The sequence below is a fragment of the Corvus hawaiiensis genome, chromosome 1 (genome assembly GCF_020740725.1).
Source record: "Corvus hawaiiensis isolate bCorHaw1 chromosome 1, bCorHaw1.pri.cur, whole genome shotgun sequence".
Taxonomy (NCBI): Eukaryota; Metazoa; Chordata; class Aves; order Passeriformes; family Corvidae; genus Corvus; species Corvus hawaiiensis.
This window is the reverse complement of record NC_063213.1, coordinates 6,451,893-6,474,990: the sequence shown is the minus strand read 5'-3', so window position 1 is coordinate 6,474,990 and position 23,098 is coordinate 6,451,893. Positions and strand designations below refer to the sequence as shown.

Here is a 23,098-nt window from a genome sequence, read left to right as displayed (position 1 = left end):
AAGGCGAGGGCTAGCAAACAATTAGAATTATGTTACAGAGTTTTTCCATCCCTGCATAAGTTGTGGAAGTCTTAATCTAATGAGATTAGATTATGAGTCCTCTCTAGTGAGAGAGAGATTTCCCGTAATGTATGTATCATCAGCCAGTGGATTGCACGTCCTTTTATTTTTTTAGAAACAAATTTAATTGGATATCTGCAGTGTTTCTGAAAGGCTCTTGCTTGTCCAGTTGACTTCTGTTTGTCTAAACTACAAGGCATAACTTGTAGTGTCCACATTGAGTTTATTTTGGTCTTAAAATTTTAAATTTTCAAGCCGGAGTTGCATTTTCATCTGACATGAGATGTTTGAGGATCTGCCTGTGAACAACTGGGAATATCCATCACTGTTATCCTGCAAACTTTTCCTTTCAAGTTACATTTTTTAAAAATGTTGCTGATGTGTGAACATCATCCATCTCACTGTTTCCCTTTTCCTGTCAGTTCCCAACTGTTTGTATCCTGTGCATGGATGATAAGATCTGTAGGAGGACAAGGATCACTGCTGGTTTAGGTTTGTATATTCTCTAGCACAGTGCAGTCTTGATGTGTAATTAGAACTTTGAGGCGCTGCTGTTTTGTCTGAAGTGTTGGGACAGGGGGTATTTCTAATGAAATAATGGCTGTTTAGCATTAAAAACACTGCAGAAACGCTGTTTTGACCTGAGGTTCATTGTCTCCTGGAATTACAGTGGTGAGTTGCATGGTTTATGCTGCTTACACAGCCTGTACGTGGCAGGGATGAATAATGACTGTTTCAATGTTTAGATCCGGAAGCAGCAGAAGGAGCATGCGGAGCTGATTGAGGAGTACCGGATCAAGCAGCAGCAGCAGCAGCAGTGTGGGATGGCTCCCCATTCCATAATGCCAGGGGTCCAGGCCCAGCCTCCCATGGTTCCAGGAGGAGCAGCACCAGCAATGAGTCAGCAGAACTTCCCCATGGTGGCACAGCAGCTCCAGCATCAGCAGCACGCAGTGGTGATGCCTGGGCAATCCAACCCCACCAGGATGGCAAATTTATCAGGATGGCAACCTCCAAGTGCCCCTGCAAGTCACATTTCCATGAATCCAGCAAGGATGCAGCCTCCAATGGCACCACTGCCAATTACTCCTGGTACCCCTGCTCCTGTGCCTGGCCCAAATGCAGCTGCACAGTCAGGGCCACCCCCAAGGGTGGAGTTTGAGGACAACAACCCTTTCAGTGAAAGTTTCCAGGAGCGGGAGCGGAAGGAGCGCTTACGGGAGCAGCAGGAGCGGCAGCGCATCCAACTGATGCAGGAGGTGGATCGACAGAGAGCTCTGCAGCAGAGGATGGAGCGGGAGCAGCACAGTATGATGGGGCCTGAGCTGAATAACAAAACATCCTTATCTCAGATACCTTTCTTCAATTCTGAGCTGCCTTGTGATTTCATGCAAACCCCACGGCCCCTGCAGCCGTCCCCACAGCAGCAGCAGCAGCAGATGGGGCAGATCCTGCAGCAGGGTGCTGTGACCTCCCCTCCTGCCACCAATTTTATGCAAAGCACAGAGCGAAGGCCAGTGGGACCTGCAGCTTTTGGACCTGATGCATCTGCTGTTCCAGGTGGATCCCCCAATTTCCATAATGTAAAACAAACTCATGGGAATCTCCCTGGGGCTGCCTTTACGCAGAACCAGGTCAGGCCTCCTTTTCCTTCTGCTGTACCTTCATCTCCAGTGCTGGGGAGCGGTGTCCCATGTGGGTCGGACACTGGTGTGCCCCAGGCAGCAAACATCCCTGTGTCAGGCCAGTCTCTCATCCAGCTGTATTCTGACATAATCCCAGAAGAGAAAGGCAAAAAGAAAAGGACGTGGAAAAAGAAAAAGGACGATGATGCTGAGTCAATAAAAGCCCCGTCAACACCACACTCTGATATCACCCCACCATCAACCCCAACCATTTCTGATGCTACCTCCACCCCCACAGTGAACACCCCCAATGAGCCACGGCACCAGGATGAACAGGAGTCTGTGGAGTTAACGGGCCCCTCGACATCCAATGCAGGAGAGAGCCGGAGCTCCCCGGAGCTGGAGGGGAAGCTCCCCAGCAGCAGCAGCAGCAGCATGTCCCAGAAACAGCCCGGTGGCAATGCAGAGGCTGAAAAGGCTAAAACGGACACACCCACCAGCCTCCAAGAAGTGAAACTGGAAAAGGCAGAAACTGATCAGTGCTCAGGTCAAGCTGAGCCTAAACCAGAAAATCCAAGCAGTATTAAGGTGGAGGAGGATAAGGTCACCTCACAGCCGACGTCTTCAGCTCCAAGTCCTGCACAGCCACCCAGTGTTCCAACAGCCAAAGGGGAGTCAGGGAATGAACTGCTGAAACATCTGCTAAAAAACAAGAAGTCCTCATCTCTTCTAAATCAGAAACCGGCGAACAGCGGCCGAGCAGAAGAAGAGGCTTCTGGGGATAAAAAGTTAGCAGAGAAGCAGAGTCCAGCTGAAGGAATGGTGAGCCTGGTACTGGTTTTGTTACACTCTGGTCAGTAGCAGTCCTAGCCTAGTCTGTGCCTTACTGTGGGCATGTGTTGGGACATAACCTACCTGTATGCGGGTGGAGGGAGCAGCTTTAAGGAACTTTGGCCTCTTTCCTGCCTCTTCTCCACAAGTAAATCACCTGTGCTAAAAAAAGAATAAATTTTAATATGACTTCTTAGGTCAGCATATTCAGAAATCACTGAAATGCAAAAAACCCATTTTTCTACAGAAAATTGTCTTTAAGAATACCACTTCCTAATATTAAGGCAGGATTTTACAATATGATTCCTAATTACTCACTGGTACGTGTCTGTACAGAACACGGTGTGTCTGGGTGCTGCTTTCTCCTGTGACCCCATCTGAGTTGTCTGTAAGATTTATTAATTTATAAGGTCCTTAAAAACAGACCTGAAGAAAAGTGCTTTCTGTGGAGGTAGGATACACTTTAGACTTAGACTTCTTGGTCATTTTATTATAATCATAATCTCTGTTTTTGGGTTTTGAATGCCTAAACTCTACATTCATTCTTAAAACAAAATTCAGGTGTACTTAAAAGGAATAAATACTCGTAAAAGTAATAATTGTGAGCAGCAGGTTATTTAAGTAAGTGTTAAACATCCACAGTAAAAACATGTGACAGGAATATTAGAATACTGGTGGTAGGGGTCATATAGAGCTGTTTAAAATAATAATGGATTTTTAAAATAATGGACTTTTTTTTGGCTTGCCCCTGTAGCATTAGAGTCCCGTTCTGATCCGTTTTACCCAGCTATGCTTCCATGAGAAGAAAGGCTTTGCAGATTTGTACTGGAAGTATTTAACCAAGTGGTACAATCCAGAAATGTTTCACAACACTTTTTTTTGTTTCTAACCTCAAAATACTTTTGTATTATATTAACTTCCACGCCTTTCTTCTGCCACCAAGTCTGTCTTTCATTAGGCCCTCATGAACATCTCCAGGGTTTCATGCCCATGTAACTGTATTTTAGGGGTTATTCAGAAGACTATTTCTGGCCTGTGAGTTTTTAATGATGTTTTCAGATGTCAGTAGTGTTAATGGGAGGTCATAATTCTGTCTGTAGGGACAGTTCAGCAGTTCCACCTGCCAGTAAAATATGCTTTGTTATCAGTGAGATTTACTACACTGTGCCTGTGCTTGCAGAGTTGTGCGCAGTAAATCGGAGTGCACTGTGTATTAACATGTCAAAATTTCTGCTGCACTTCCTTTTTTCACACCAGCAAACTACAGGAGCCCAGATGCAAGGTCCATTTGGGTGCAGTAACAGCCAGCTCCAGAGAACAGATGTAGGACCTGAAACCAAGAAGCAGAGAAACAAGCGGGCTCAGAGGACGGGAGAGAAGGCAGCTCCTCGGTCCAAGAAAAGGAAAAAAGAGGAAGAAGAAAAGCAGGCTGTTTATCCTAATGCAGATACCTTCATCCAGCTGAAACAGGTAAGGGTGCAGGGACTGGGAAAGGCAGTCCAGAGGATACATGGAACAGTGGATTTCTCCTGATGGAAGTGAAGTTGATCATTAAGTTGAATTTTGAGCACAGGGTGGGGAAAATGAGAACTTCCACAAAATCAGGAATTTAAAGTTTGGGGTTTGTTTAATTTTGGAAGGTGGGCTGACATGGTAGATAGTCCCAAAGCCACAGAGTTGCCAACAGGGAGCTGGAGCTGAACAGGGACTGCATTCCTTAACAAACAGAGAGGCCTGTGTTTGACAGTTTCCTGACAGTGGATAAATTCCAATTCTTCTTTTGTATTAGAAATCACTCTACTGATTGGAACATTGGAACCTTGCATCTGTATTATACTTAAATTAATTTCTGGCTTTTTTTTCTTTTTATACAGCAACTTTCTCTTCTGCCTTTGGTGGAACCAATAATTGGAGTGAGCTTTGCACACTTTCTCCCCTATGGCAGTGGCCAGCTAAATGGTGGAAATCGACTCATGGGAAGTTTTGGTAGTGCTACTCTTGATGGGGCTTCAGATTACTACTCCCAGCTCATTTACAAGGTATGGTTTTAATCTGGATTTCTGTTGTGTGCTCTCTGTGGGAAAGGAAGTCCATGATATTATTACTACTAGTCAGAGTTCCTGCCTTTTATGCAACTAGAAGAAAAATAATCTTCTATTGCTGTACTAGATAGTGCAGTGGTGAAACAGTCACCATTGTTTTACTCTCTGAAAGTGGAAATTTGTTCTGGAAACTGTGTTGTTGTAAACTAACTAAAAACTACAAATGCTCTTTTAACAAATGGATGCTAAATAATGAAAATGGTAATTGCAGTTTTGTGGAGCAGAAAAGACTGAATTCTCAGTACTTCGCAAAGTCATTGAAAGCATTAAAGCATTTCTTAATGTGAATAAAATAAGAAATAGACTTTTTCTCATTTGCCCACCAAGCCCTAACTAAGAACCTGAGAACTCTGAACAAAATAGACTGTTTCTTGATGAGTTAATAACCCACGGCATTTAAAACACAGTCTCTGAGATCAGAGTTGGCAATATTGGGAGGGCAGCAAGATACTGAACAGGCAGAATCAAGTTGCTGCTTGGATATCCTGATATAAAAACCTGTTACAACCAGTGAGTGGTGTTTTCTCCAGCCTTACACAGTGCATAAGCTGAGAATGGGACCTACAGAAATAGCTTTTGTGGCCAAAACTAAGTAATGAGGAATAGCTTTGTAGGCATTCAGCAACAACAACAGATACTGAAGTTCTCATTTAGTTTCCATTTAACATATGTGCAGTTGAATAAACTGGTGAGAAGTAGCCCAGAGTGTGAACTTGCAGAGTATCTGCTGCTCCTTGGTAGCTGCTTCAGTGACAGCTGCTTCTGTGCTGAACGTGAGGCAGCTTCTCCTTCAGTGACAACTGGAGAAGCTGACTTGTTTGTGGTGCTGGAGAGTCACTGTGGTCTAGCTCTCTCAGCACGGAGTCAGGACCTTTGCTGAAACTGTAGGCACTCATTTGAAACTGTTCCTTAAAATGTTACTTGTGCATTTTTGTAAACAGTTTAGCCACATCTTCTTTTGGTAATGTATTTGGCAATGTACTCATGTAAGCTGTTTCTCTGATGTCACTGATACAAGAAAAGCCAATCACTGTGTCTTTTACAGTAGATACTTTTCTGTATTTGGTCACATGCTTGGGCATCAACTATGGCTGCTTCTCAGTGCTGTATTGGGGTGTAAAACTCTGAGTGGGTTACACTGTCTGGTACTGGAACAAGGCAAGTTCTCTCCCTGTGTTCCATCCTGATTGATGTTCTTTAATTAATGTCATGCAGCAGAACAATCTGAGCAATCCCCCGACCCCCCCGGCCTCTCTCCCTCCCACGCCGCCGCCTGTGGCCTGCCAGAAGTTGGTAAACGGCTTCGCCACCACAGAGGAACTCGCTGGCAAGGCTGGAGTGCTCGGAGGCCACGATGGTAAGGGTCATGTGTGTTGGTTCTGTAAAGTGAGTCCTTTTTGTAGCAAATGGCAAAACAGATCTTGGAATCACAGAATAAACTGAGTTGGAAGGGGCCCACCAGGATCATCAAGTTCATCTCCTGGCCCAGCACAGGACACCCCCAAGAATCCCACCATGTGACCAAGAGCGTTGTCCAAACACTTCTTGAACTCTGTCAGGCTTGGTGCTGTGACCACTTTCCTGGGGAGCCTGTTCAGTGCCCAACCACCCTCTGGGTGAAGAACCTTTTTCTGATATCCAACCTAAACGTCCCCTGACACAGCTTCAGGCCATTCCCTCAGGTCCCTGCACTGGTCACCAGAGAGAGGAGATCAGTGCCTGCCCCTCTGTATCCCATCATGAGGAGGCTGAAGGCTGCTGTGAGGTCTTCCCTCAGTCTCTTCCAGGTTATCTCCTACGATGCTTCTCACTTGCAGTACTGCTTTATAGAAACAAAATGCCCCAACTTTTTAAGGTTGTAATCATTACTACCCAGCAATATTTTACACCCATGTAGTGTCAGGTGTTGGTGCCTTTGCCTTGTTCCCTTTCAAAAACATGTTGAGAGCTAGACACACTCTTAAGAAATGAAAAAGTAAACCTTAAGATCAGTTTCTTGGGTCCAGTACAAAGGACTGGGTGATCTCCTTGAGTGAGCTCAAAGCTGTCTATCCAGAATGTGTGCAGTCAGTATGTATTTCCCGATGCTTATAATTTGGACTGTTAAAATTGCTTTCTGTTCTTTCTACTGGCTCCTTGTAAAGACTATTCAGTGATTAAAATCCTTTTTTTCACACCCCTTTTCCTTTGTTGTTACAAAATTGTTGATTTTCTGTACTTTTGTGGGTTTTTTAAAGTAAACAAACATCCTCTCATGGTGGCAGAAGACACACTCAAAAGCCTTTCAAGCCCTGTTTGCTCAAAATGTGCAGGTTTTTTGTAAAAATGGAAGTTAATCCTCAACAGTCACAATTTGTTGAACTCCCAAGTGTCTGAGAGTGGTGTCACCATCAGGCCCCACCCACCTCCAGCAGGCAGCATGTCTGTCTCTGAAGGAGCTGCCCAGATGTCTCATTGTGCTGTGCCTTTCTGCTTTCAGTTACCAAAGCTCTGGGGCCAAAGCAGTTCCAGTTGCCTTTCAGACCACAAGATGATTTATTAGCCAGAGCAATGGCTCAGGGCCCCAAAACTGTGGATGTTCCCGCTTCACTTCCAACACCACCTCACAACAACCAGGAGGAGTTAAGGTAGGTTTTCCTTGACATCTTCAGAAAGGTATTTGGAGCAGATTCTGTGATCTTCCAGTGGATGAGACTGTGAAGGTGTGGAGAAGCAAAATCCATTGTGCACAGCCACAGAAGGGCAGAGAATGGAATGGGATCATTTTAACTCTTAACATTCCACATGTAGAGAGCAGCATGGTGAAATAGATGATTCAAGCCATTGCTAGACTCTAGATTCTGTTAAATTTTTAGGAACTCCTTACTTTGTGCTCTTAAAAGTAGAAGAAAATGATATGAATGGGTATTTTTCCTGGAGCAGTGTGAGGCTGTAGTGACAGGTGACTGCTGTAGCAGCAGCAGGACTGGCAAGAGCCAGCCTGAAACTGCACAACTCCACTGAGTTTCCCAGGTGAGAAACACTGGTTGGAACGTGAGTCTCCCTGCAGAGAGCTTCCCTTTTGCCTCCCTTGCACTTGCCTACCCAAAATATGGGTGTCTCTGGAACTCTGGAGCCTGTATGTGGACAAAGACCAGACAGATTAAATATTAAAATATCAAATATTAAATATTTAAATATTAAATATCAAATATTCAATGGTAATTTTTTACACTGGTAGCTAGAGCCATGGGGAACAGAGGGTGTGGCTTTGTTAGTGTCTGTTTTTCTTCATGGATCTTTCCCAAGAAATGGAATATGTGTGCAGTGGAATACGAGATACCCAGGAGTGGCGGCCGACCACCTACCTGTGTTCCGTGACCAGTACAAGAAGCAAGTTCATTTTAGCTTCCTGTCATGATTTATAACTTCGGCTTACCAAAAGTTTTGTCCATTTCCAAAACAGCTTTTTTGGGTTTTGTTCTAGGGTTCAAGATCACTGTGAGGACAGGGACACTCCTGATAGCTTTGTTCCTTCTTCCTCTCCTGAAAGTGTGGTGGGAATGGAGATCAGTCGCTACCCAGACTTGTCAGTTGTAAAGGAGGAGAACCCAGAACCTGTCCCATCTCCCATCATTCCCATCCTACCCAGCAGCACTGGGAAAGGTGAGGCTGCAGCAGAGTGAACACAACTTAGGATTGTTTTTTTCTGTATTCCTGTAAGTGCAGGACTAACCTGCTGTATTGTGTTCTATTTTCAGGTTCAGAAGCCAAGAGGAATTACATAAAATCAGAACCTGGTTCAGGAGCATTACCTGGTTCTGGCTTCTTTGCCTCCCAGCTTGGACCATCCCAGAATGGTCCTAAATCTGGCCTTATCTCTGTAGCAATTACTTTACATCCCACAGCTGCTGAGGTAAAAGGAATAAGCCTGTATTACATACATAAAGTACAACAGCAGTTAATTTGGTTTATATATAGTGACTCTGAGGTGGTTACAGTGCAATAATGCTGCTGTTGCAATCTTCTAATAGTTTGTATTTCTGCTGCCTGAAATTCCTGTCAGATGTAAACAAAGGTTTGTTTTTATTACTGTTTTTAGAACATCAGTAGTGTTGTAGCAGCATTCTCCAACCTGCTCCACGTCAGAATTCCCAACAGTTACGAGGTCAGTAATGCTCCAGACATCCCATCCTCCATGGCAGCCACCAACACTCACAGAGAGAACCCATCTATGGACTACAGGCAGCACTTGCTCCTGCAGGGTCCCCAGGCAGGATCCATGGGACCTGCCAGGATCGTGGGGCCCTATGGACTGAAGCAGCCCAATGTGCCATTCCCTGCCAACAGCAATGGTGAGTGGGCTTTAACTTCCCGGTGTTCGGTACCAGGCTTTAACTGAGTCAGTATTGGTACATTTCAGCCTCATATAAATTCATGCTCTAGAACTCAATAGTTGATTCTTGTTCCAAATAAAACTTTTCTCTTCTTACATGATGATGTGGATGCTGCTGGATTTAACCATGAGTAGTTCTCAGTAGTTCTGATTTCCATTACCTGTTTACATCACTTTCAGTGAGACGTTTCTCCCATAACTCCTAATATTATTGGTTTTTGGGGGTTTTTTTGTCCAGTCTGGTTTTAAATACATCATTCAGAGAGATTGTTCCCGTGCTGGAAAGCTTGACATGGTTGCTTAAGCCTGTATTCCCGTGTTAGTTTATTTTGTCATTTTTTACACAAGAACGTATTTTTGCCTTGTTTACACAGTTGGTTTCGGTCTGATTTATACAATTTATCCATCAGGTAAAGGTTTAAAGCTCTCCTTCCATGCCCTGTCCAGCAGGGTGCTAGTCCTCTAGACCAGTGAATAGTAGTACTGTGATCTCTGATAAGTTTGGTTTGATTGATACAGCCTCTGACAGATAATCTGTTCCCTAGGTCTGGCTGGCTACAAGGATCACAGCCAGAACATGGCAGAAGGCTCAGCACTGAGGCCTCGCTGGTGCTCCCACTGCAAGGTCGTGGTTCTGGGCAGTGGGGTGAGGAAATCCTTCAAAGACCTGCCCTTCCTCAAACAGGTCAGTACTGAAGTGGGCAGGGCCCTGCACTCTGCTGGGGCTCCTTAAAGCAAGGGATAGCACAAAGTGCTGTTTGTCCTGCCAGCTGAGAGCACTTCCAGCTGCCTGTGTAGTCCCCCATCCCTGTGTGGCCTAATTCAGGGTGGGACATTCAAGCACATTTGCAGTACAGCTCAAAAATGGCAAAGTTGTTATTACTGATACAAAATGAATTCCAGTACGTTTCATAAAATAGGTCCCCATCTATGGGAGTTTTCTAAGTTCTGCTACCAGCCTCCTTCCCTGCCCTCTTCAGGGACCTCAATTCAAAAAAAAGCTCCTTTGTGAGGCAGCCGTGTTGCTGTGTCAGGAATTACTGTAAGAGCAGGAATACTTGAACTCCTTCTGGGCAGGAATCAGATTTCAGTCACAATCTCTTGTCCTTACACTGGGAACAGTCATTCCTTCAAAAAGTGCCATTGCTCTTCAGTGATCAGGAGGTGACTACACCACAAAGACATAGCCAGAACTTGCATAGAGTAAAGAGTTCATGCAGGCAGGAATGCACTGAATTAATTCCCTGTAAGGTTTTGCAGATGGATCAGTAGATAAAACAGTGTGATCTGGCTTTGATTAGGCTGAAGTGAGACATTCTTTTGCCATCTAAAGATAAAAGAAAAAGGATTTTACTTTGCAAGAGTGCCTATGGAACAGATGGGTGCATGGTGTAGAATGCTTTATTTTGATTGTTAAACTTCTGTGAAAGGCAGGAAATGCTGAAGAACAAGGGTGTAGGTGGTGGCAATGTTAGATCTGTCAAATAATCAAGTATTTATATCACAGCATCGCTCATTATTTTACAAATGGTCTACAAATAAAACGAGTTTTCAGCCAGATTGGAAGACTTGTTTCATTACATTTACTATGTGAAAAATGGTATTAAAATGCACCTCTGATACTCTTCTGTGTTTGATTCCCAGGATTCCCAAGAAGGCTCAGATAAAATGAAGGACATTGTATTCTGTAGCAACAACTGCTTTGTTCTTTATTCAGCAGCTGTGCAAGCAAAAAACTCAGAGAACAAAGTAAGTATCAAACACTGGCAGACCCAAGTGAGCTGAAATTATTGCAGCTATTTGTTGGAGAACAGAAAGGGGGCAAGGGGGAAGCTTGCACTTCACTGGGGAGGTTTATAAATTAATTACGCTATATTCGGACATTGAGATTCTGAACCAGTAGTGTGAAATAAAAATCATATTTGCAGAACTTTCTGTCTGACAGATCCATGGCAGAAAAGTCTCCACCTTTGGCCGCCCTCCCAGGCTTTGAAGATGCAGTCTCAAAGTCATTCAAGTTCTCTGGGCATTGTACACAACCACAGACATGTTTTTAGGGGGTGTATCCTGCACTTGGATTTGGCTTTTATGGTTAAAAAAGAAAATTACAAGTGTGAAAATAATACCTGAGCAGCAAGTTTGCAAAAGGAGTTTCATTTGTTCAGTGTAACGGGGAAAACACAATCCTGTTCCCTGACTTTATTTGGGCAAAGCTGCCATTCTAAAGCTTTGATTACCAAAACAGTAAGGAGCCTGTGAGCTGACAATGACCAGCAAAAGGAGATTCTGATCACTGGAGAAGGACATTTGAAGAAGTTCATTCAACTGAAAGTGGAATTAGGCCATGGAATTTTCTCAGGTGGTAACGGATATTCTGCTGTAGTTCTCTACCTGCAGACACTGCAAGGGGTGTCTGACACCTGAGAGAAATGGGGCATCATTTTGTACTGTGTCCAGAGTCAGAGGAAGGTGAACTTAAATTTATCTAATTATTCAGTCATTAAAAGTGACATAGTCTTCACTCAAGACTGAATGATCCTGCTGAGTTTCTCACAGTTAAAATTTTTTGAGTACTTCTTTTAACTAACTTGTCTTCTGCTGTTTCTAGATCAAATGTGCCTTTTTTCCCCAAAACCATTGGACAGAACAGGCCATGTCCTTCAAGCTTTACCTAATTAATGTGTTCTCATAGTCCTGTATAGATTGTATAGTTTGAAGTCTTCCTTCAAGTGCATCCTACTTACTTTCTCAGGAGAAACTGAACAAAAAAAATGCAACCCTGGAGAAGATAACTGTGTGTACATCCACATGCTTTTAGTGTCCCGTGTAGCTCATTTTCAGTTGTATATAAACAGGGTAACATTCCTCTACAAGTGCATCAGCATGTACCTAATTAAGATAATTAAATGTCATGTTCAGCCTCTTGATCCTTTAATTTACTCTTTCAAGATTAATCACACAAACCACATTAAGCACTTCATAATCTAAACTTCCTTTGTTGTTCTTGTTTTCTCTCTTAGGTTTGTTTTTTCACAAATCTCTGCAGGTGTAATTCCTGTTTACTGTGACTGAATAGTTCAAGTCCTCAAGGTGTATCTAATCCAGAGCCTTGCAGGAATTTTTCCTCACTTGTTTCCAGGAAAAAAATCTGTGGCATTAGTTCTAAATTTCCTGCTTGTATCAAACACCAGATTCTTATGCTTTAAATTAGTTCTGTTACCCATATTTTAAGATTACTTTGTGTTGTAACAAAACTTTCTGAGAATTCCTAAGAACTAAAGCTGGCAGTCAGTTCACTGAGGGCAGTTGAGGAGTTTTACATTCATTCAGAACCTGGACAAAGGATTATCTGTGCTTTCTCTCATGTGTTAAAGGGCACCACGTTCTGGGTAGGTTGGGAGAATTTCCTGTTACAAATCCTGGCCCAAGCTGTGGTAACATGGGTCAGGATAATTTCCATCTTTCTCTGTTGCTGCATCTTGATTTGAGGCATTTGGAGACGCCTCTCCTGTACTGAGCTGCGCTTGTTTTCAGGACATGTTTAATGGTTAACAACTTTGGGATCTTTTTCTTAAAGAGTTTTCTGTTGCTTATCAGGAATCAGTCCCAACCCTGCCACAGTCGCCGATGAAGGAGAGGCCACCCAAAGCATTCCATCAGTACAGCAACAACATCTCCACTTTGGACGTCCACTGTCTGCCTCAGCTGCAGGAAAAGGTTTCTCCACCCTCATCACCCCCCATCATGTTCCCCCCTGCATTTGAAGCAGCCAAGGTGGAGGCAAAACCGGATGAGCTGAAGGTAACGGTGAAACTCAAACCCCGGTTAAAAGCAATACACAGCAGTCTGGAGGACTGCCGGCCTCCCAGTAAGAAATGGAAAGGGATGAAATGGAAAAAATGGAGCATTCAGATTGTGATTCCTAAAGGATCATTCAAACCTCCTTGTGAAGAAGAAATAGATGAGTTTCTTAAAAAACTGGGCACAACCCTTAAACCAGATCCTGTGCCTAAAGACTACAGGAAATGTTGCTTCTGTCATGAGGAAGGCGATGGATTAACTGATGGACCAGCAAGGCTTCTCAACCTGGATTTAGACCTTTGGGTCCATTTGAATTGTGCTCTTTGGTCTACAGAAGTGTATGAGACACAAGCTGGTGCCTTAATAAATGTAGAACTAGCACTGCGGAGAGGCCTGCAGATGAAATGCATGTTCTGTCACAAAATGGGTGCCACCAGCGGTTGCCACAGGTTAAGGTGCACCAATATTTATCACTTTACCTGTGCCATTAAAGCACAATGCATGTTTTTCAAAGACAAGACCATGCTTTGCCCCATGCACAAACCAAAGGGAACTCATGAGCAGGAGCTGAGTTACTTCGCAGTGTTCCGGAGGGTGTACGTGCAGCGTGACGAGGTGCGGCAGATCGCCAGCATCGTCCAGCGCGGGGAGCGCGACCACACCTTCCGTGTGGGAAGCCTCATTTTCCATGCCGTGGGCCAGCTGCTGCCACAGCAGATGCAGGCCTTCCACTCCTCCAAAGCCCTCTTCCCCGTGGGATACGAGGCCAGCCGGCTGTACTGGAGCATGAGGTACGCCAACAGGCGCTGCCGCTATCTCTGCTCCATCGAGGAGAAGGATGGGCTCCCGCTCTTCGTCATCAAGGTGGTGGAGCAGGGCCATGAGGATCTGGTCCTGACTGATACAACGCCTAAAGGTAAATTTTGTGAGCTAAGATGGTGAATTTGTGGGTTGGCTGTTCATTGTGGTACTGCTGATTCCTGTGGTATGAGACCTGTTTGAAACAACTGTTGCAGGCGCTGTTCTAATGTAATGTTTATAGTGAGCTTCCAGGGCCCATTTTTAATACCATGCTGTGAAGACTCTGGACACCTCTAAAGAAATTGCATAAGCTGCAGATCAGAAGAATTGTTCCAAGTCCACAGAGGAGACCTAAGATGGAGTATTGAAAATCAATTAAAGCAGTAGGAAAGTCAGTGCAAGTTTCCTTTTGTGAAAAGTGACTTTGTTTAAATACAGAGCCATTGCTCAGTTCTCTTCAAATCAGCTGGGCTCAAGTTAGGGAGCTCCAAAAACAGCCGAGTGACCATGTTGTTCTCAGGGTGGGTAATGTCTCTGTCAGGGCTACGAATGTCAGTGTGTCCATAAACATATGGGCAGGTCTTGGAAATCAGCTTGTGAATGTGCTGGAGGCCTGTAACCCTCTGGGTCTCGAGGCCTTGGTGCTGTGGGTGTCAATATCCTCAGCCCCACTCTGCCCGGTCAGACCAGTGCCAGGGAATTGCCCACAGAGAACAAGCACTGACTATGAACAATTAGTTAAAATAGATTATATTGTGTATTTTCAGAAAATCCTACTTTTGCAGGATTTCTCAAGAGAACCTGTCCGTGTTCTTGTCAGAGGACTGGAAGTTTCCATGCTGAGAGCACTGAAAGCTTCATTTCTGAGAACTGAGGGTGCAGAATCAATGGTGTGTTTATTTGGGATTTGTTCAATCCCAAAAATTAGCAACTCACCAAATCATTCTCCACTTCACTTTTTAGATCCTGGCCTGTTTGTGTAGGCAGTCAAAGACAAAGGCTTTGTCAGTACTGGGTTCTGGTTCCCATATCCTCAGGCATTTGTTTTTTTGTCTTTTGTTTTTTGGATGACTGTAATTCTCTCCCAATGGTTGTGTAGGTGTGTGGGATAAAATCTTGGAGCCCGTTGCTTCTGTTAGAAAAGAATCTGAAATGCTCCAGCTGTTCCCCGGCTATCTGAAGGGTGAAGACCTCTTTGGTTTGACAGTCTCTGCAGTGGCCAGGATTGCAGAATCGGTGAGTTCACCACCCCAGTTCTTGCTGGATCATCCCAGTTGCTGACTAGGCACATGAGAAGGGGAACAGAAAGAAGTGTGGAATAGTAAACCTTTTGTTAGACATGTAATTAAACACATAATTATTTGTAATTTTTTTCTTTTTCTCTCTCTTTTTGCAGCTGCCAGGGGTTGAGGCCTGTGAGAACTACACTTTCCGCTATGGCCGAAACCCCTTAATGGAACTTCCTCTTGCCATCAACCCCACGGGCTGTGCCCGTGCCGAGCCTAAAATGAGTACCCATGTCAAGAGGTTTGTGTTAAGGTATTTTGTTTTAATTTCACATAGTACAGCCCAGGGTTTATAGGCTGCTTTAGGGTTATTTGTGCTTTCGTCTGCTGCTTACAAACCCTGTCGTCCTTGGCTGTGAATGTGCATGCCCCGGTCAGAGGAACTGCTTTGTGTCACTGCTAGCTGGCTTTAAGTGTCTGTATGTCTGAGAGGATTTTTAATGGGTTTCCTGGCTGTTTTCAGAGAAATCTTCAGTTTTTCTTGTATTCTTTCCTGTTACATGCCCAATTCCTACAGGCCTCACACCTTGAATAGCACCAGCACATCGAAGTCCTTTCAGAGCACAGTCACGGGGGAGCTGAACGCGCCTTACAGCAAACAGTTCGTCCATTCCAAGTCCTCTCAGTACCGCAAGATGAAAACCGAGTGGAAATCCAACGTGTACCTGGCTCGCTCTCGCATTCAGGTCAGTTCCCATGGCGGAAAACGGGTATTTAGAAAATCACATATGCTTTATTCATACCCGTTTTACAGCTGAATTCTGTAGATGTCGTATTTTATATATAAATATTTGTATAAATCTAGATTAAAATTTGAAACTAAACCTGTTGGAAAATTCTGTCCACTCTCGTCCCAAAACCAGCGATTTTTACATGGCACATCAATTGCATAGATTTACCTTAAGTAAGATTTCTTTCTAGTTATTATAAATGTCTTAAAAATTCATTTGTTAAAGTCATCTAGAAAAAAGGTTTTTCAGGTTTTGGGATGTTCTGGGGGTTTTAACCTATTTCTCAAAACCTTAGTAAAACTTAATAAAAATAGAAATACACAGTGGAAGCATGAGATGCTCAGGCCAAGCTGATGAAGTGGTACAAGACCAGCAGGAAAATCTCAGTATTTGCTTGCCCTTGTAACTATATGAAATCTGTTGATTTATGTGATGCTGCTGGTTTGCCCCACAGAATGTTTTGGAGAAGCTTTGTCACTAATCTGGCCGTGCGTGGACACGGTTGTTGTTTATTTTAGGTTGGACTTGGCCATGCCTGGGTTCCTCTCAGGTGTCTCTGGTCTAGCATGACCCACTTTTATTTCTCAGTGAATCTATAGCCTTTGCACAGTCAGGTGTCAGAGGGGTAAGAGCAGCTTTCTTACTGAGACAGCAGCTGAGTTTTCTTGGATCTCTGTGAGGCTGGATTCTGCATTGGGCTGTTAAAGTATCAGTTACTCTTCAGTGCTGCTTCCCTCTCTTCAACTACGTCCCTTTCCACTGCTGGTTTGGGGAATGGTGAGGAACACAGTGTGAGTGTGAAGTTACTAACTCTCAATGTACTTTCTGTAGGGCCTGGGTTTATATGCTGCTCGAGACATTGAAAAGCACACAATGGTCATTGAATATATCGGAACGATTATCCGCAATGAGGTAGCAAACAGGAAGGAGAAGCTCTATGAATCTCAGGTAAGGTGGTTTGATCATTCTCTCTTTCCCCTTCCCCATTCAGACATTCATACAACAAAACAAATGCTGTTGTGCCTGATGAATTCAGGTCCCCTGATGTATTTTCTGCTGTGCCATAAATGCCGTAGGCTAAAAATAAAACCAGAGGAATATACAGTGATTGTTATTAGAGTATTTCAGTGTTTAATAAATCTCACAGCACCCTGGCCAGGTAGGGAGGACACAGCTCTGGCAGAGGTGTCAGGTCCTCAGTTTTTAATGAGAACTTCTTAAATTTAAAGCCAATTCCTTTGTGTGACTTGATGGCATTGTAACAGTTAATGCCTGTCTGGGAAGCACTCGAATATCCTGGATGAAAGGCAGTATGGAAATTCTCAGGAGAACCTGAATTGGTTTGTGTTTATGACCCATCATCCCTCGGAAACCCGTGGGGATACAGGCAGTACGTGACAGTGCTTTCCCTCGTGAGCCTGGGGGCAGTGCCTCATCTGGAATGCAGGAGGGCACTTGGAGCTGGCCCATGTTGGGTTCATCACTGGCAGTGCAGTAAAACTTCACCAGAGTTCTTGTCCCACTTGTGCCTTTCAGAACCGTGGCGTGTACATGTTCCGCATTGACAACGACCACGTCATCGACGCCACTCTGACGGGAGGCCCTGCAAGGTGGGTGGCCCTGGAGGGGTCCCTGACGTCCTCCTGGGGCATCTCCCACCTTGGCTTGGGACTGTTGGAGGCTCTGAGTTTGTGGGGTTTGTTTTCTGAGCTGGTACATTCAAACTGTCCCAACTGTCTCTCTTCCATCAGCTTTGCTCATCTTTCAGTTACATTTCATGGCAGCTATGAAGAAATTTTTTTGATCCTTGATTTTTTTTGACACTTGATTTTTTTTCATGTTTCTTTACCTAGAAAAAGTACAGAGTAATGTAATTACAAGTGAAAAGGCGGTGAGCCCGTGGAGCTATGGCCATCCTGAGGTTTGGTTCAGATCTGCCTCAAGGGATGGGTGTTCCTAAAAGGTTTCATCTGTCCCACTCTTCCTTTGTAGGTACATCAACCATTCATGTGCGCCCAACTGCGTGGCTGAGGTGGTCACTTTTGAGAGAGGACACAAAATTATCATCAGCTCCAGCAGAAGAATCCAGAAGGGAGAAGAGGTAGGGCAGGTTCTGGCTTTACACCCCTCTTGCCACGTGCATCCATTCGTGATTTCTGGCCAGTGGCACAACTTGTTTATGCTGGGGGGAGGTGACATTTCCCTTCCCCTTTCCTGTAAAACTGTGCCTGTCCCTTACAGTGCAGCCTCTGCTGTGTTTTGCTGTTAACCTGGAGCTACAGGGAAAGCTGTGGCAAATCCCAGCTGTTCCATAACCACTCTCCTGCCTCTCTTCCCAGCTTTGCTATGACTATAAGTTTGATTTTGAAGATGACCAGCACAAGATTCCATGTCACTGTGGAGCTGTAAACTGCCGAAAGTGGATGAACTAGAATGCATTCCTTGCTGTCTTTGAGGGTTGCTTGTCCCTAGGAAGAAGTGATTCACATTTTGATTTTGTCGACGGAAAATTGTTGCCTTTCTGAAGGGGGGAAAAAAAAAAAATCACTTCTGGAAATACAGATTGCTACACAAGTATTTAAAAAGAAAAGGAAAAAAAAAAGGAAAAATAACCCACAAACCAACAAGCACCAGAAGCAAGCCGGCAAAATCTGAAGCTGACTTTCCAGACACGTGGAGGTGAAACTGAGTTAACAGAATGGTCCAGCACTTTTGTTTTTGAGCTCACTAAGGAGAAACTGTTTAACTTGGGCAAAGAACCGCTGGCTGACCTGCAGGAGGGCAGGTGGCCACTATGAATGTAAGACTGAAATCACCAGCGAAAGGGAGAAGTCCAAAGTGCTGGCCACAGCCTTATTTGATAAAGGGGCAGGCCCTCTAATTAAAGAAAAAATTTTAAATAAAAGTAGACACCACTGAACAAGGAATGTACTGAAACGACTTCCTTAGGGATAGAGCTAAGGGAAAAAATAACTTGCACTAAAATACATTTAAATACTTGATTCCATGAGTCAGTTTATTGTAGTTTTTGATTTCTGTAAAATAAGAGAACCTTTTTGTATTTATTATTGAATAAGTGAATGAAGCTATTTTTAAAAAGAAAGTTAGAAGAAAGCCAAGCTGCTGCTGTTACCTGCAGAACTAACAAACTCTGTTACTTTGTATAAAAGTGTAAATATTTTGAGAAAAAAAAAATACAGTATAAAAATAGTTATTGACCAAATGCTACCAGACTCTGCAGCAGTTCGGGTGCTTATTCTCAAACGTTGATAGGGATGTTACAATACGATCTCATGTGCTCACGGACATGTGATTCCCAGTTCGGAATAACCAAAATCTCAATTTAAAGAGAGGGGTTTTGTATGTTTAAAGCAGTCTCAACTGTGGTCTTACGAGAATTTTTTTAAGTAAACCTTAAGCCTGGTAAAGGCATGTATATTACACCTCTGACTTTTGTAGATGTTTGGGTAATTTAGATTAATTTTATTTGTATTATATTGTTGCATCCCTATTTCTTAAGTCAGGTTTTTTTGTGCTTACAATTTGTGATAACTGTGAATAACTGCTAAAACCACCCAAAATAGAGGCTGGACATGGTTTTTTTTCTTCAGCAAAAGTAGTCAAGGATTAGGTGACTGTTCAGCCTACGTTAAATCATGTAAACAGCATAGAATCAGTTGGAGCTTCAGTCTGATGCGATAGCCTTCTTAAAAGGAAAACAAGGAAAAAAATTAGGTGTAATGTGCTTGCAGCTGCAGGACTCTGGCAATAGGGTTTTGGAAAATGTAATTTAAAGATGTGTTTGTATGGATTGTTTTTGTTTACATTTCTTTAAAAAAATAAACACTGTTTTGTGTTTGCTTGTAGAAATTTAATCAGCATTTTGAACCAGGTTAGCTTTTTATTTTGTACTTAAAATTCTGGTACTGACACTTCACAGGCTAAATATTAAAAAAAAATGAAGTTTTTTTTTTTTTTGTGTGCACAATTAAAGTGGACTGTAAACTGTTGGTATATTCAGTAATACAGTTCTGAACTTGTAATGTATATGGCATGATGTATTTTTATCTTACAGAATAAATCAATTGTATATATTTTTCTCTTGATAAATAGCTGTATTAAATTGTTTCTTGAATATTTTTCTTCTCTTGTACAATATTCCAACATCCTACCAGTATTTGTCCTACAGTTTTTTCTGTTCTGTATAATAGTATCTAATGTTGGCAAAAAAAATACAAAAACACCACAAAAAAAAGAATTTTTTGAAGTATACAGAGTGTTATGGGTTTTGGAATTTGTGGAAACAGATTTAGAAGATCAGCATTTACGAATAAAAATATTTTACATCTATAAAGTGCATCCTCCTGTTGTCATTTGATGTGTCTGGTTTCTGCTTCTTCCAGGACTTGTGTCTGCTGCCACCAGGGAGAAGCATTTGCCTTCCCTGTTCTCCAGTGCAAGCTGCATCCTAAATTTCACAGTGGGTGCCACATCCTCATCTCAGCGCATCAGTTTGAACACTTAACACCCTGTCCAGTCCTCCATCCTGCAGGAGGGGGAGTGAGCAAAGGACTGAGTGGGGTTGAACCTTGATGTTGCTGCTGTGACATTGCTGGACTCCAGAGACATTCCCAGCAAGCTCTCAGCACAGTCCAGGCTAAAAAAAGGTTCCAAGACTTATCACAGAGCAGCAGGGAGCAGCCAGGCCCGAGCTGGTCCCTGGTGTTATTTTTATGGTGTACTTTGGCTGCTGCAGGATCTGTCTGCTCCTGTGGCAGCCACAGCCACCACCCACTCCAGGAGCCAGCAAGAAGGAGGTACTGGACACAGGGGCTTAAAAATCAGCCCCAGGCAGTGTTTCTTTCTTCACAGATAAATTCTCAGTATGATAGCAGGAAGCTGAGTGCTGTGACAGTACCTACCATGGGATGAAGCTTTTCCTTCTGTGCTTCCTATTCACCAAAGCCCCTAGTCACTCAAATACAGGGCAAAACTCCAAATTCCTGCTTAAACCAGGTAGCCCAACTCAGAACAGGCCCTGGCCCAGGGCTGGGTTTTCCCAGCCAAGATCTCTCACCTGAGTGATGGCCTCGCTGTGTGGCTGCACCGTATCTGTCTGTGGCCAGGAATTCCCTGCAGGAGTAACTGACACCATCCAAAAGTCCCATCACCTCCATCTGTTCCTGGAAACCGGCACTGCTCCCGGTGACAGCAGCCTCCCAATCTCCCCAGTGGGAGCAAAAGGTCAAAAATTCTCCGTGGCAACCAACTGAGACCGTAAATAAAGCAAGCTGCTGCTCTGCCTGTTTGAGGATTTGGTTGGGTTTTCTGATTTTTTTTTTTTACTGTTTTTTTAAAAAGACAAGAGAAAGGCAACAGAAGAAAAGGCCAAGCAAGGTTCGTGCACAATGTGGCTGCCAACACAAATGTCACAGGAAAGCCCCACACACAGCTGGGAGCAGCTGTGTCAGTACCTGCTGCAGTCAGGGTCAATCAGACAGGCGTAAGTGAAGCTGCAGCCCATCCTTTCACCCCGGCAAGGACTGGAATTCCACACACAGCAACCACCCAGGGTGCCCCTGCTGCCCCTGGAAGGGTCCACCTGAGCTGACACTGTGTTCTAGCCCTACCCTGTAAGCCCTGCCTGACTGCAAGAGTCATCTGGGAACTGATGTCAAGATTCCGGGTGGCCCTGAGCAAAGCACAGCACAGGCTCAGTTGATCAAAGGCCTGGGGTTGGTTTTAGAGGGTTTTCGTGGTAGGAAGGAGCTTGGCTGGTGTCTTAATTACTCCCATTGTAATGCTTTATCTGGAAGAACTTCCACTTCAGCCAGTTGTTCTGGTTTTCAGTTAAACCCTGGTACCTGGTTCTCCCTGCCAGGGGGTCACCCCCTCCAGGACAAGGGGAGAAGGCAAAGCAGCTGCCCTGTGGCCAGGCCACTCTTACCTGCTCCTTTGCATCCTCCTGCTTTTCTCCTCCCAGGTGCTGGCCCTGGCAGGCGGCTGAAGGACCAAACAGAGTCTGGCTCTGGCACAAGTGAATCTCCTCTCTGCAGAAAGATGTGGGTTTGTAATTACTCCAAGGTTATCATCATTATTTGCCTCACACTGCCCAAAGTGTCAGTAACTGGATGCTGGAGTATTTGCGCAGTTGGAGAATGTTTCTGCTGCCCAAGTGGAAGGGCAAGGCTGTCCTGGCACGTCCAAGGTCCGAGCTGCATGCTCCCAGGGAAGGCGGTCGTGGTGGAGTGGGAAACAAGTCCAGTGGTGCTAAGAAAAGATACACTGGGTAAGAGCAACTTTTCTCACACTGAAGAAGCTGAGGCAGGAAGTCAAAGACAGGTGAACAGTAAAATAAATGAAAACAGAGAAATGGAGGAAAAAAAACCAGAAATTACCTGTCAAGCCTTCCAAGATGTGAGGAAGGGAGAAAGGGAGTGAAAACAAGGGAAGGCCCAAATTGTGTGAACAGTAGTTTGCATCAGTGTCTAAGTTGGTGATTTCTGGTCCAACAGCTACAAAGAGTAAGGCCATACAAATTAATAAAAAAATGATACTTTATTTTAAATGCCACTACTGTCATGAGTCATCAAAATAGACTTTGCAATAGTTATTTTGTTTTAAATATGAGGTGATGCATGACAGCAAAGAACTTAAACTACATGAAATGTCCTAAAATTAAAAGAACTAAATTTAAATATTACAAATGACAATTTTCAGAAGATGAAAGGGAATAAAAATATTTTCCAGAAAAAGTAAAATAATTTTGGCCAGTAAACCCATACTAGAAATGTAAATTATTGAGATACTGCAGGTGAAATACTCAAGGAGGACTCCTTTCTCTCATTGTCATTTAGAACATCCACAAAGCTGAAATCTCACCATTTAAATTACATTGCTCTAAAGATTTCTCTTACGTAAAACCAGTCCAATAATCCAGGATCATCCAAGGAACTGATGATAAATTTCACTTCTTCGTGCAGCGGGGCTGCTGCTCTCAGTGTGTGACCAGGGACCAGTGACCACTTGGACCTTCCCACACTCAGCTCCTCAGGGCAGGGCATTTCCAGCAGGTCCTTGCGATGGTTGTGCCGGACATAGCAGCCAAGGGCTCCACACAAAACCCTCCAGAACAACTTCAGATCATGGCTGAAGGGGAACCAGGGCTCAGCTGAACTCTCCTCAGCCACCTCCTCGCTGTCTCAGCTCTCGAAGTTCCACTGCTGAGGAAGGGAGCCATCGCAGATGGCCATGGTCACGTAGCCCTTGTGGCTCAGCGGATCCACCACCTTCAGGCACTGCCCCACGGAGACCTGGTACAGGCGGTTGTTTTTCTAGAGCAGACAAAAAGACAGATGGAATTTATTTACTAAAACTTCTGTTCTCCATTGTCAAACTGGAGCTGAAAGCGATGCCCAAGGGGATGGGATGCTCCTTCCTGACAGATGAGCCTTTCAGCAGCCTCCCTGACACACCAGACCCACAG

The 23,098-nt window shown here is 44.0% G+C and overlaps 2 protein-coding genes across 13 annotated transcripts in view; one reads left to right on the top strand and one right to left on the bottom strand.

Annotated features, from left to right (window-relative positions):
- KMT2C (lysine methyltransferase 2C) overlaps positions 1–18,203 on the top strand; it is a 192,231-nt gene extending 174,028 nt beyond the window's left edge. For 7 of the 8 annotated variants that reach the window (XM_048322121.1, XM_048322413.1, XM_048322666.1 and 4 more), the window contains 18 exons: positions 807–2,507; positions 3,774–3,986; positions 4,391–4,555; positions 5,834–5,975; positions 7,098–7,245; positions 8,085–8,263; positions 8,359–8,513; positions 8,700–8,952; positions 9,539–9,678; positions 10,638–10,742; positions 12,591–13,710; positions 14,695–14,831; positions 14,992–15,134; positions 15,399–15,567; positions 16,444–16,560; positions 17,149–17,222; positions 17,605–17,713; positions 17,952–18,203. In XM_048322121.1, coding sequence (XP_048178078.1) covers positions 807–2,507; positions 3,774–3,986; positions 4,391–4,555; positions 5,834–5,975; positions 7,098–7,245; positions 8,085–8,263; positions 8,359–8,513; positions 8,700–8,952; positions 9,539–9,678; positions 10,638–10,742; positions 12,591–13,710; positions 14,695–14,831; positions 14,992–15,134; positions 15,399–15,567; positions 16,444–16,560; positions 17,149–17,222; positions 17,605–17,713; positions 17,952–18,044 — 5,163 coding nt within the window. In that variant the 3' untranslated portion in view covers positions 18,045–18,203. The remainder of the gene's footprint in view (positions 1–806; positions 2,508–3,773; positions 3,987–4,390; positions 4,556–5,833; positions 5,976–7,097; positions 7,246–8,084; positions 8,264–8,358; positions 8,514–8,699; positions 8,953–9,538; positions 9,679–10,637; positions 10,743–12,590; positions 13,711–14,694; positions 14,832–14,991; positions 15,135–15,398; positions 15,568–16,443; positions 16,561–17,148; positions 17,223–17,604; positions 17,714–17,951) is intronic. The other variant, XM_048322193.1, reaches the window with a different exon arrangement.
- Positions 18,204–22,151: 3,948 nt separating this feature from the next.
- Positions 22,152–23,098, bottom strand: part of GALNT11 (polypeptide N-acetylgalactosaminyltransferase 11) — a 47,964-nt gene continuing 47,017 nt past the window's right edge. For all 5 annotated transcript variants that reach the window (XM_048322869.1, XM_048323030.1, XM_048322789.1 and 2 more), the window contains exon 12: positions 22,152–22,946. In XM_048322869.1, coding sequence (XP_048178826.1) covers positions 22,815–22,946 — 132 coding nt within the window. In that variant the 3' untranslated portion in view covers positions 22,152–22,814. The remainder of the gene's footprint in view (positions 22,947–23,098) is intronic.